The sequence below is a fragment of the Pseudonaja textilis genome, chromosome Z (genome assembly GCF_049901715.1).
Source record: "Pseudonaja textilis isolate UNSWEBS1 chromosome Z, rPseTex1.2, whole genome shotgun sequence".
NCBI lineage: Eukaryota > Metazoa > Chordata > Lepidosauria > Squamata > Elapidae > Pseudonaja > Pseudonaja textilis.
This window is the reverse complement of record NC_142008.1, coordinates 130742208-130756194: the sequence shown is the minus strand read 5'-3', so window position 1 is coordinate 130756194 and position 13987 is coordinate 130742208. Positions and strand designations below refer to the sequence as shown.

At 42.7% G+C, this 13987-nt stretch overlaps 1 protein-coding gene across 4 annotated transcripts; it reads right to left on the bottom strand.

Annotated features, from left to right (window-relative positions):
* Positions 1-1904: 1904 nt before the first annotated feature.
* On the bottom strand, positions 1905-13928 carry ISOC2 (isochorismatase domain containing 2). Of its 4 annotated transcripts, none has more exons than XM_026711829.2 (6): positions 13794-13928; positions 11532-11670; positions 10170-10382; positions 3702-3772; positions 3478-3595; positions 1905-2662 (listed from the first exon to the last, which is right to left on the bottom strand). In XM_026711829.2, exons 2-6 carry the CDS (start codon positions 11661-11663, stop codon positions 2582-2584), a joined length of 615 nt encoding a protein of 204 aa, XP_026567614.1. In that variant the 5' UTR covers positions 11664-11670; positions 13794-13928; the 3' UTR covers positions 1905-2581. The 4 variants fall into 4 exon arrangements, with proteins under 4 accessions (XP_026567614.1, XP_087772251.1, XP_026567613.1 ...); XM_087916125.1 differs by lacking the exon at positions 13794-13928 and adding an exon at positions 13568-13791; XM_026711828.2 differs by lacking the exon at positions 13794-13928 and adding an exon at positions 12561-12701.
* Between the last annotated feature and the right edge of the window lie 59 nt (positions 13929-13987).

Genomic DNA, 13987 nt, shown 5'->3' with positions numbered 1-13987 from the left:
AATGGGAGGAGACATGGTGGGAGGAGCCTGACCCAGTTTTGGCCAATAGGAAGGCGGCAGGGGGAGAAAAAAGGCGACAGTTCAGCGTAGGAAGCACGCGGAGAGGCACGTGTCGCTGGTGTTGTGATGGGGAGCAGAAAGGGAAACCTGGGTCTTAAAGGGACAGCTGCGAAAGTAAGCGGGGGGGGCGAGGATAAAGCGGTGAATAGATCAAATCTGGAGTCCTATCTGGATATGTCTTTTAAAAAAATATATACCCTTGAGGTTGGATTAGCCTTCAAATTCTATTCAGCTGCCTGAAAAATAGCATGCCCCGTATGCAGAAAACCAACTTTCCCGCATCCTCTACGTTTTGCTATGGAAGCTGTTCAGTTAAAGCAGGCTCAACAACAGGGACAGAAGTAAACATTATTTCTTTTCCTGCTCATCGTGGAATGATACACACATACATTTCTTGGAAGCCTTTCCTGCCAAAATAATGTATTTTTCCCATGGTGATGTCCCAAAGGTACTTTTTCAAGAGGCAACTGGACTTTCTTGGTTTTTTTAAAAAAGACATTTTGCTTCTCATCCAGGAAGCTTCTTCAAATCTGCCTGGATGGTAGGCGATGGAAGGATTTATAATTCTTGCACTCTTGTCTCTCTCTCTCTATATATATATATAGAGAGAGAGTATAAATCCTTCCATTCCCCACCATCCAGTCAGAGCTGAAGAAACTTCTTGGATGAGAAGTAAAATGTCTAAGTCCAGTTGCTTCTTCAAAAAGGACCTTTGGGATAACTATGACCTGGATGACTGAGAATTTCCAGACATCCAATGGTTATGCTTGGCTCAGAGAGATTATATGTATATTAAATGTGACTTTAGAGCAGGGTTTTTCAACCTTAGCAACTTTTAAGATATGTGGACTTCAATTCCCAGAATTCCCCACCCTGCTGGGTTCTGATTTTTAAAGTTCACACATCTTAAAAGCTGCTAAGGTTGAGAAATGTCCTTTTAGACTACAGTCAAAATGTGTGCCTGGTGAGTGAAACAATCATTTTATTTCACAACTGAAAGCAGCCACTAATGTTATACCTTTGGTGTCCAAGAAATCAGCAGTTGAAATTTCTCAGGAAATGAAGGGAAACTTATGAATTTCTACACGTGAAGCTAGTAAACTTGTTTTTTTTAAAATACAACTGGAGCTTGAATATTTAGCAATTGTTAGGGCCTCAAAATATACATTCACTGTGTTGAACAGGGCATGAAACCAGGGCCAACATGAAACTCTGAATTTTTAAATAAATGCATATTTTTAGCTTTCATGGTTGTGACTAGGCCTACAAATTATGGAAGTAGGAAAAGGGAAACTTTTTCAGATTGTTTGATTACCTGTAGAAATTCTTGTTTTCCTGCACACAACTACAGGTAGTCCTTGACTTAGGATCATAATTGAGCCCAACACTTATATTACTGGGATATTTGTTAAATGAATTTTGCCCCCTTTTATGACCTTTCTTGCCACAGTTGCTAAGTGCATCATTGCAGTTGTTAAGTTAGTGAAAAAGTTATTAAGTGAATCTGCCTTCCCCATTGACTTTGCTTGTCAGAAGTTTGCAAAAGGTGATTATAAGACCCAAGGACAATGCAACCACCATAAATGAGTCAGCTGCCAAGCATCTGAATTTTGGTCACATGACCACAGGATGTTGCAATGGTCATAAATGAAAAATGGTCATAAGTCACTTTTTTCAGTGGGCTGTTGTAACTTTGAACGGTCACTAGATGAACTGTTATAAGGACTATCTGAACTTGTCTTTCTGTCAATAGAAGTAAACTGGATTTATACACCAGACTTGAGTCAAAAATGCTTTGATTACATGTTGTGTGAACTCAGTTAAATACAGTTAACTAAAACCACTCCAAAACTGTAGTTTATTCATATAAAACAACAAGAATCATGTATGAACCCATCTGTTTAATTTCCTGCTTGTTTCCTAAATCTGTACTAAAGTGTAAAACCCAAAGGTACTTTGTCAAAAGGCAACTGGACTTTGTTTTTCCTTGAAGACGTTTCACTTCTCATCCAAGAAGATTGTTCAGAAGCGAAGAAGCTCCTTAGATGAGAAGCAAAACATCTTCAAGGAAAAACAAAGCCCAGTTCCCTTTTGAAAAAACACCTTTGGGACAACCATGATCTGAATGACCGAGAATCTCCATAGACACAGAGTGTAAAACAATTCCAGGTATTATTTATACATGCTCACAAGAGAACTGTCACAATAAAATGTGAAAATTAAATATATATTTGTACACATAGCCAAGATAAATGTTATGAGCTAAGGAGGCAGAATTGATGTTTCTTAATAGAAAAATACCAGGTCAAAATATTACCAGTGTCTTCTTTCAACCATCTCATTGAATAACTATAGAAAGATCACATCTGATGCAGCTTCTCAGCTATGTTTATAATTCATCATCTTCTTTAAAATCAGTTTGAAGAATCTTGATTTTGTTCCTTCCCATTCAAAAGGTCAAGGACATCAGATGAAATGGCTGAAGGCATTTTAAAAGATTATCATCCTTGGACCAGTTGACCTAACTGAAAAGGGGATTTGGCTCTTTTATGAGGGGCAGAAGGCCACTGTCAGGGGCAGGATCCATAATCAGTTTCTGAATCTGAAAAAGAAAAGGAGTGGAGAACAGCTGGAGGATAATCCGGAAGTGATCTGACTTGCTTTCTTTCAAGCCAGCAGAAATTCACAGGATCCATGAACATGGATTTCCCCAGAACCCTGCCAGAAGTTCTCACCAAACTTGTGACTGGATATATTATTACATTTAAAATAAGCCTATTAGTTTCAGTCCTAGTGCTATCCAGTTTCTGGAGAGTGGCCTAATAGTCTATTGAAAGAGTTCTTATTTCCTCCAAAAATGTGCTCCCAGGCAAATGTTGGTTTAATTCTGCCAGACCACATTCCCTTGGGCGGAGACACAGAACTGGTTTGTTGAGATTGATTTGCTTTGGTCAGCTGGCCTCATTTGGTTAAATTGCCTTACAGCTAGATAGAGATCAGAGCCTAGAGTGGCTCCACAACAGTCTTCTCTAGGATTTCTGGTAACTAGTTACATCCTTCTCTTCCTCTATGCCAGTGAGCACATGAGGAGATAAGACACGACAGAATAATGTACAAGAAGGATATGTTCTCCTATCACATGCTCATGATATTGCTAATCCTGACCAAGTAACTAAGGGTTTTGTAGTTTTATTATACTGTCAAAAAAAAGAAACACGGCCAACCTGCCTACTTCAGTAAAGGTGGCTGGGATATCACCAAAGATCGCTGCTCCTGATATCAGTGGGGCTGCTTCACACTGAGCTGATTAAACCCCACTGCTTCACCAGGGGGCCATTTATACCGAGGCACCGGCCAACTGAACCAGGTGAATGAAGCTAGCAGCTTGGATGTATGGAAAGAAATTGAGAGAACTACCTCTCGGAAACGTGGGTGGGCCGCATCCCGGACAAGCTGCAGGATAAGTCCCTCGCTGGTGGTAAGGAAGGCCCCGCTCTGACGCAGTCTGGACAGAGCTACGATCCTGTCCACCTGGCTAAGAAAGGGAGGCAGGAAGAAAAAAAGATCCCAGTGAATGAAAGACATGAGGAAAACGGAAGGGGTCGGGTTGGACTCTTCTCCCCGCCCATTCAACTGATCACCTGCGAGAAGAGCAAGCATCCATCACGATGTGAACATCCAGGCCTCGCTCCATGACATCCAAGGCAGTACTCTGGGTAAAATAAATAAATAAATATCAGAAGAAACTGCCTTCAGTTTCTACGAGAGAGCAATCATTCCTGTGGTGGCACTCTTCGGAACTCTGCCACTCCCAGGATTTTGCAACTCTTTCAGTCTTTCAACCATCTCCCACAATTGCCCGGTCAGGAGGACCTCTGGGCTAAGAAATGCTGGGGTGTTTAGTACTAATTGTGTGTTGTGGAGATGACTATGCTGGGTCCTCATCCCCACTGCAAATACACCCATTGGTGGTAAGCTGGCTCCCTGCATATAAAGCAGTCCTGCTGCTCCTTTAATTCGTAGGAGCGAATTATTTACTTATTTAATTTATACTGCTGCCTCTTCGCCCATGGCGACTTGAGGTGGCTTATACAAGGTAAAACCACATTTAAAACAATAAATAAAAAAAAAACAATAAAAACTAACAAAAAGAATCAAATAAATCAATATACAATAGAATAAAATCTGGAAAAAAAAATCACCCCCCAACTCCCACCCTGACGACAGCAGATCACACTAGCCACCTGATGGGCTCCATCCCTCTCTGGGCTCCCCAGGCCCACTGGCAGAACCAGGTCTTCAGTGCCTTTCGGAAGAGTGCTAGAGTGGGGGCCATTCTAATCCCTGGGGGAATAATGTTCCAGAGAGAGGGAGCCACTCCAGGTATACCTCTCTCAGGGATGAGACCCACAACATTCCCTGCCTCCCCGCTCTGATGGGTCGGGTAGATGTGACCAGCAAGAGACCTTCCCTCAGATAATCTGGTCCTAAGCCATGAAGGGCTTTGAAGGTGACAACCAGCACCTTGAATTGCACCCGGAAGCAAATCGGCAATCAATGCAGCTCCTGCAGGAGAGGTGACACATGTGCACACCGGGGTCTGCACAAAAAACCATGCGAGCCGTTGCATTTTGCATCAACTGGAACTTCCGGATGTTCTTCAAGGGCAGCCCCATGTAGAGCGCGTTGCAATAATCAAGATGGGAAGTGACTAGGGCATGAGTGACTGTGAGTAGGGACCATTGGTCCAGGAAAGGATGTAACTGGTGCACAACCCGCAGTTACGCAAAGGCCCTCCTGGCCATGACTGCCACCTGATCTTCAAGCAGGAATTGTGACTCCAGGAAAACCACTAGATTACGCACAGGGTCTGTTTGGGGTAGTGCCACCCCATCCAAGACCAAAGGTGGCAATTCTCCCTGAGCCAACGAACCCCAAACCCAGAGCCACTCGGTCTTGCAAGGGTTTAGTTTCAACTCATTGCTCCCCATCCACTCCAGGCACTGTGAGAAGGACACAGCAACACTCAACTCACCACAGGCCGAGACATACAGCTGAGTATCATCAGCATATTAGTGATACTTCAGTCCATGGTGACGGATGATCTCACCCAGCGGCTTCATATAAATGTTGAACAGGAGCAGAGAGAGTACCGAGCCCTGGGGAACCCCGTAAAGCAGTGGGCAAGGGCTGGATCTCTCCCCTCCTATCAACACTGACTGAGAGCAGACGCAGAGGAAGGAAGTGAACCAGGATAGCACAAGGCCTCCCGCTCCCATCCACCAAAGCTGCCCCAGAAGAACCCCATGATCTATGGTATTGAAAGCTGCTGAGAGGGCAAGTAGAGCAAGGGTGGATGCACTACCCCCATCCTGCTCCCATCAGAGATCATCCAGAAGTGTAATCAATGCCGTTTCTGTCCCAAATCCAGACCTGAATCCTTACTGGTAAGAGTCGAGATAATCCATTTCATCCAGAAACCTCTGGAACTGCTGCACGACCACCATCTCAACAACCTTCACCCAAAATGGAAGATTGAAGACAGATTGGAAATTATCCAACCGGGTGGAGTCCAGCAATGGTTTCTTAAGAAGAGGGAAGACCACAGCCTCTTTAAAGTGCTGGGGCACTATGCCCTCCTGTAGGGAAGCATTAATCACTGCCAGAGTCCACCCACCTGTCCCCTCCTGGGAATCTTTCACAAGCCAGGAGGCACATGGGTCTAAAATACAGGTGCTCGCGCGCATACTCCCTAGGATCCTGTCCACTTCCTCAGGAGCAACAGGGTCAAAACGTTCCCAGATAAAAGGGCAAGAACCTGCCTCAGGAGCTTCCACTGGACCAACAACCACGCTGAAGTCGAGCGATTTTGTCTTCCAGGAAATCCGCAAATTCCTCAGCGCTCCCCTTCAGGTGGACCTCAATCTCCTCCTTCCCCAGGAGGAGGAGGCTCACTTTAAAGAGGGCTGCTGGGCGATTATCTGCAGATGCAATTAGTGTGGAGAAGTATTTACACTTCGCTGCACGAATCACCACAAGGTGGGCCTTAGTAACAGCTCTTACCTGTATACGATCGAGTTCATCTCCTGTCTTCCACCAGAATTAGCTTCATACCTATTTCTAAGTTCTGTAGGTAGTCCTTTACTTATAACTACAATTCAGACCAGAATTTCCATGGCTAAGCAAGACAGTTGTTACCTGAGCTGTACCCAATTTTACTTTTGCTATGGTTGTTAAGTGAATCACATGGTCATTAAGCAAATCTGGTTTCCCCCAGATTTAATTTTGCTCATCAGAATCTGGCTGGGAAAGTGCAAGGACCAACTATAACTCACTTTTTTCAGTGCTCTTGTAACTGCGAATAGTTGCTAAACGAATGGTTGTAGGACTATCTGAATATTATTTGGCCTTCTTAGCTCGAGAAAAAGAACTGAAGTGCTTTTGTTTCACCCCTCCCAGGCTCCTCAGGATTTGAAACTACACATAGTCCTCCACTTATGACCACAGTTGAGCCCAAAATTTCTGTTAAATTAGGTTTCTTAAGTGGGCTTTGCCCCGTTTTACCACCTTTCTTGCTATGGTTGTTAAGTGAATCACTCCAGTTGGTAAGTTAACAATCCAGTTGTTAAGTGAACCTGGCTTGCCCATTGATTTTGCTTATCAGAAAGTCGCAAAAGGGGATCATGTGACCTTGGGACACAGCAATGGTCATAAGTATGAACCAGCTGCCAAGTATCTGAAGTTTGATCACCTGACCACGGGGAATGCTATAAAGGTTGCAACTGTGAAAAACGGTCATAACTTAGTTTTTTCAGTGCTGTTGTAACTTTGAACGATCACTAGATGAATTGTTGTAAGTTGAAGGATTACCTGTATTTGCCAGACCATCTACATCGGTTAAAGATTCAAAGATAGGAAGAAATGGATATTTTCCCAATTTTACTCTGGCACTTAAATCAAACAACACATGCAAGCATTGCTTACTTAGCCACAGGGTGCTGAATAAATTACAGGTGGCTAGATTCACACTACATGCGGAGTCAAAACCAAAGAAGTCTTATTACGTGGCTGAGTATGCTCAACACGCTAGATCAAACTATGGTTTTGAATCAATGAAACCTGTGCCAAGAAACAACCAAGCTCAAAGAACACCAAGAACCTAACAGTGCATTCCTGAGCTATGTATATTCTCTTCTGTTGGTTTGTCTACACCAGGTAGTGCTTGAAGTATGACCGCAATTGGGACTGGCACTTTCATCACTGAAGAAGTCATTAAATGAGTTATGCTCAATTTCACAATGTTTTGCCATGGTTGCTAAGCAAATCACTGCAGTTATTAAGTGCAATGGTCGAAAGTGCAAGGACCAGTTGCAAGTCACTTTTTTCAGCACTGTTGTAATTTTGAAGGGTCATTAAATGAATGGTTGTAAATTGAGGAGTACCTGTACATTGTATGAACCCAGATAGGATAGCTTATAAGCATGGTTTATAGTTTACTCCTTTGGTGAATCCAGGCAGTGATAATTCAGTAAACTGGTTTAGCATGTTCTATTAAAAAAAAGCTATGGACTTATTTGAACAAGACCGATAATCCTGGTCTCTATGGACTTTCTATTTATTTGTCTGTTAAGCTTCTAACCCCCTTTTTCCTCCAGGAATGCAAGGTGATTTAGATAGGAACCTCTCTTCCGTTTAACTGTACAATAGCCCTTTGCTATCCACAGGAGGTGGGGCACAACTGTTAAAACCATGTTGTGCTCTAAGCTCTGCCCTGGGGCAGAGTTTGCAGGATGATTCTTTTTAACTGTTATTTTTGACAAAAGAAGCAAGTTCCTGCAGATTCTGATAAGCTTATAAAGAGCAATGACTTAGCGAGACTAGTTCAAACCCTCAAGAGCTAAATATGGTTTAAACTTGAATCTCCCATGTTTACTCCAAGACCTTATGACCACCACCATATACATATGCGGTGGGATTCTCTGCAGCCAAAGGGGGACAACTCATCGCAGCCAACTTGTCATGGACAACTCATCACGGCCAATTCGCTGCAGCCAACTCGCCATAGGACAATTCATTATGGTCAACTCACCATGGGACAACTCATTGCAGGACAATTCAACAATTCACTTTAATTATTTACAACACTTTACATTTCATTTTGTCCCTCTTTTGGTATCCTTTAATTATTCTATTCTATATTTAGCAATAGCATTTAGACTTATATACCGCTTCACAGGACTTTACAGCCCCAAGCAGTTTACAGAATCAGCATATATTGCCCCCCAAAATCGGGCTCCTCATTTTATCGACCTGGAAAGGATGGAAGGCTGAGTCAATCTTGAACCAGTGAGAATTGAACTGCCAAACTGCTGGCAGTCGGCAGTCAGAAGAAGTAGCCTGCACTACTGCATTCTAACCACTGCACCACCGCGGCTCTTCGACTTTAGGGCAGCTCTTGTCCCGCAGCAAGTTGGCCATGGCGAGTTGTCCCATGGCAAGTTGGCTGCAGCCAATTTGCTCTGGCAAGTTGGATGAGGCAACTCAAACATGATGCGGTGTCGTACACCCCCCTGCAGCACTAGTAGGAGAGCTGAGTTTATTAGCTTTCTGCTAAACATTGATGAAACCAAGCTCAGAGAGCATTAAGAACCCCACAGTTTAACCTTGAGCTACAAATATTCTCTTCTATTGGTACATTGATAAAAGCTGCATAGCTAATCCATCTACCCTGACATCAGTTTTTAACAGATTAACAGTGTTAGAAGGGATATTATAGGTCATCTAGTCCAACCTCCTGCCCAAGCAGGAGACCCTACCCCATTTTGGACAGATGGCAGTCCAGTCTCTTCTTGAAAGCCTTCAGTGATGAAGCTCCCACAACTTCTGAAGGCAAGCTGTTCCATTGGTTAATTATTTGCACTGTTGTGAAGTTTCTCTTTACTTCCAGGTTGAATCTCTCCTTGTTCAGTTTCCATCCATCATTCCTTGTCTAGCCTTCAGGTGCCTTGGAAAATAGCTTGACCCTTCCTCTCTGACCCCTTCCTCTCAAATACTCAAACACTGCTACCATGTCTCCCCTGGTCCTTCTCTTCACTAGACTAGCCATGCCCAGTTCCTGAAACTGTTCATCATATGTTTTAGCCTCCAGTCCCCAATCACCTTGGTTGCTCTTCTCTGCACTCTTTCTAGAGTCTCAACCTCTATTTTTATAGTATGATGACCAAAACTGGATGCAGTATTCTAGGAGTGGTCTTACTAAGGCTTTATAGACTGGTAGTAGTACCTCACTTGAACTTGATTGTATCCCTTCGTTAATGCAATTTAGGACTGCACTGGCTTTTTTGGCTGCCACCGCACACTGTTAGCTTATATTTAAGCTAGGACTCCAAGATCCCTCTCACACTTACTGCTATTAAGCCTGGTTTCACCCAGTCTGTATGTGTATTTGGTTTTTCTTACCTAAGTGTAAGACTTTATTTTTCTCTACATTGAATTTCATTTTATTAGATAGGGTCTAGTGTTCAAGTCGGTCAAGATCCATCTGGATCTTGAGCTTATAATCTAGTGTTGGTTATTCATGCCAGCTTAGTATCATCTGCAAATTTGGTAAGTTCCCCTTCTATTTCCTTATCTAAGTCATTTATGAAAATATTGAAGCGTCCTGGGTCTAAGATGGAACCTTGTGGTACCCTACTGCTTACTTCCCTCCATGTAGATGTAGTACCATTATGGTTTGTCAGCCAGTTACAAATCCATCTGGAGGTGATGCTATCTATCCCACTTTTTTCTAGCTTACCAAGAAGTAGGTTGTGGTCTACTTTGTCGAATGCCTTGCTGAAGTCTAAGTATATTATGTCCACAGTATTTTACTAATTTAGTCACTATGTTGAAAAATTAAATAAGATTGGTTTGGTATGATCTGTTTTTAAGAAACTAATGCTGACTTCTAGTTATTACTTTACTCATTTCTACATGTTGTCAGATCTGTTATTTTATTATCTTTTCCAATATCTTCCCGGATATTGATGTTAGGCTGATTGGTCTGTAGTTTTGCTGGGTGTTTTTTTTTCTTTTGCCTACCCCCAAAATCCAGGTTCCTGATCTCATACCATGATGCAAGCCTGTGCCTCAATCCCACAGAGAAGTACGGATTTCAAGTTGGGAACAGACGCCATCTCTTTTTCCACCTCGGGGATAAGCATGCTGAAGCATGTTTTGCTGTATTTGGGCAAATCTTCAGCTCCCAGTTCCGGTACTGTTGGACCCAAACCTTTGGGGTATTGCTCAGTGACCACAGTGCAAATTTCAAGAACTTTGGCAACCTGTGGGGAGACAAAACAGGGCCTTGGGAATGGGTGCGGTGAAACAAGCAGGACTCCCAGATTGTTTAGAGATGGAGGTGAGCTTTTCAGATGCTGATTTTATGCTGACCCCTTGTGTCCATCTAAGAAATTGCACAAGACTCAGCCTTGCCTTAGCTTTCATGAAGCCCCCTCTGATCAAGAGCATCCCCAGAAGTAAATATTTGGGTAGTGGCAATCCAGAAGACCATTATTATCTTGAGTTTAGTGACATATTTTGATTTCATATTAAGAAAAAGCCTAGAAGTTTAGACCTCTTTCTTGAGCTAGCCTGCTTGTTTATTCCGGTTTGCTAGATCTTCCCATAGAGCTCGACTGACAGTGGAAGTCTCAGGCTTTTGATTGCCATCCCAGTCCATGTACTACCAGTCGAGGTCAGGTCTTGCAATATGCTGACCCTGCAGGGCCATGAAATTATGGTACCAGGCTTTGATAAAAACTTGGATGCTTTGTTCTTTGTTGGGAGCTTCAGCATGGAACCTAGCACTAGGTATCATAAAAATTGGCCACTCTTGGGACATGTCTGCTGCCTTTATTAAGGAGCTCCTGACAGCTTGAAAGAAATTTTGGTAGTATTTTGCTTGGTATATATGCTTTTTATGTTGTGCTTTTACATCTATTTGCTCGAGTTAATAACAGAGCTTCACATCCCTGTATTTACTGAAATTTTCACTGTATTTTGGATCCCAAAGAATCAATTGCTCAGGCACCTGATCACTACCATGACACTTGGCCAAAAAAACCCCACATTTTGATGCCTGGTTTTGCCAACACTGACAGCAAATGCTAAACATTCTAGCAAACAGCTCCCAAGAGTCACTTAAATTTGGGCAATATCTACTTCAAAATTATGGACTAGACTCAGACTTGGAGTAACCTGCTGGGTAACATCCCAAACAGCTAAAGCATGGCTTCCTTGTAACACCTGAATGAATTCTGGAACCCATATTTAGAATCCTGAACCTCTGTATTTTGGGTACTTTGATTGGGTACCCAATCAAAACCATTTAGTTAAATAAGTAATTTCTTCCCTTATCTCTCCAGCTCTCTCTCTCCCCTATCTCTTAGACCAGCCAAACCCCTTTTTTTCCCTTACCCTCCAGTGTTTACCTTCAGCATCCGAGCTGCCACAGACACAATCTGAGGAAAGTAGCTGATGTTGGGGCGGAATTTCTCTTGCATGTCACACAGGAACAAGATGCTTGATTTGGGAACCACTTTTCCAAGCCGTGCCAGGGACATTTCCAAGCTGAGGCCAGATTAAGATATTAGAAGATCGTCAATGTTTCTTTTTGCCATTTTATTAAATATATTTTGCTTGTTTTAAAGCACTACAATTTATTTTGGTAACTTCAACAAAGACTATATGTATATGTAAAGAGTTATATACATAACGGGTTAGATCCAAATGTAGTTGTATAAAATCAACTGAACTCTGATTTTTAAATATTACTGTAAGAATTGTATTGAGTATTATATTTATTCATTCATGATATATTCACAAGCAATTCAAAGTGTTGGTTATTGCCTTTAAAGCCCTGCATGGCATGGGTCTTGAGGAACCATCTCATTCCAATGGAACTAGCCCACCCCATCTTCATTGACAGAGGAGGCCTGCTGTGGTCCCCATCAGTCAAGGAATTTCAGCTGGCAGAGTCTAAGAGAAAGGCCTTCTCTGCTGTTGCTGCTGCTTTTGGGAGCATTTTAGTTCCTGAGATGAGATCAGCTCCTATTGTCCTGACTTTCTGTAAGGGTTTTATTGTGATTCAATTTCTATCATTTTATAAATATTTATCTTTAAGGTTTTAATGCTTTTAATGCTACGAGTATCCCAGAGTTGCTCTGAAATGAGATGGGCAGCAAATACATTTAATAAAAATATATTTATAGACTGCTCCTCCAAAATAATTTGTGGCAGCTTCACAATTATTATTAGCCCACTCAAGCTAATGTAGGATTAAGAACTCCTTACCTGATTGTTATAAATCATAAGCTGCCACACTGGTTCAATATGGGTTGGTAATTTTTTTAAATTTCCCAATCTAGGGCTGAATGAGAGGATAACTCATAGTCACTGGTCAGATTATGTGCTTAAGGAGAAAAGATTAGAACTGGTTTTCCTCATTCTTAGTTCAGTACCTGAACTGTTCCATCACACTGATTCTCATGTAACTATCTCATAATTTGGACTTCATAATTGTTCCATTTGAGATTTTCTGAAGTTTTCCATATTTTATCTACTGAATGTTAACAGACTTTCATATTGGTCCTATTGATACATAAAGGGAATCAGACTGAACAAATACAATCAAATGGTTTTTTAAATTTTATGGGCCATCCCACATTCAATCCCACCTTAAGAATGTTTTAACCAAGAACTTTTCCTCAGGAACATGTTGAATGCTATCCGATCTGAGAGAGCCATTATCTGGCATTATATTGTCAATCATTTAATATTTTCTATCTGTGCAGTTGTCTTGGTAAAAATACAGAAACCTCTGCCTTCTCCTGTGCAGTATAAATTGCTGCCTTTGCCATTATCACTAAAGTAATAATCTGTTTCCAGCATCTTCCTATATTGTTGCTGCACAATACACAGTAGATGCCTGCTTGCTTTAATGGGCAGCTGGGATGACCTTCATACTTTGGATGACCCTGCTGGGAATCTTAAACCCCTGGCATACACCTCCACCCTGTGCTCCCGGCTCATTCCTCCCAGGAATACCCCTTCTTCCTCCCCCATGAAGCAGCATAGCAGGACTTGAGAGGGGAGCCTGGGCTGGGAGACATGAAACACAAGGTTGGAGATAGAACTCGATGAAGAAAAATCTATCTTTGGGTCTGCTAAGTGTCGACACCAACTTGATGGCGCATAATCATTTTTTAAAAAAATCAAAACTAATGCTCAAACTCGCTTATTTTTTCTTCTGGGAACTAAAAACCAGACTAGCATTTCTTTAACTACCATAATAATACTTAAAGAGGATCCCCGCCCCCTCCGTGTGCTTAATAAGGCTGTCATAGAAAAAAACAACCACCAAGAAACACGGAAGCTGACAGTTCTCTCCGCAGTCAGTTCAGGCTTCCACACACCACCCACAGTTACCAATGCAAAGCGCCCGCCCCAAAGTGGCGCTCCAGTTTACCTCGGGTCCATTAGATCAGGGGTGGGCAACAATGGCTCCTTTACAAGTTATGGACTTCAATTCCCAGAATTCCTGAGCCAGCCTCAGGAATTCTGGGTGTTGAAGTCCACAAGTCATAAAAGGGCCATAGTTGCCCACCGCTGCATTAGATGCTACGTAGCCGCTTTAATTGGCTCAGACCCTCCTCATAAGGGTTTCATGATCCACGACTTTACGGAACACTCACCTTTCCAATGCTCTTCGGGGCCACTGCGAACTACTAGCCAATCAGAAGCGGAATCTCTCGCCTCCCTCCAGCCACGCCTTCAGAGCAGCCACTCGCCGACGACCTGACTCGGAACGTCCTTTCCCTTCAGCCAATGGCGTCGCTCCTTCGGGGTTCCACGCGCAGCCATACGGGGGCGCCGCGTTCTAAAAAAA

Bases quoted from the DNA above. Each gene is read 5' to 3' on its own strand.
- ISOC2 (XM_026711828.2), bottom strand. From the start codon at position 12,589: ATGAGAATCAGTGTGATGGAACAGTTCAG. The intron at 11,671-12,560 runs GTACTGAACTAA...ATCTGGCCTCAG, and splicing joins AGTGTGATGGAACAGTTCAG to CTTGGAAATGTCCCTGGCAC. The intron at 3,773-10,169 runs GTATGAGATCAG...TATTTTACCCAG, and splicing joins AGGCACAGGCTTGCATCATG to AGTACTGCCTTGGATGTCAT.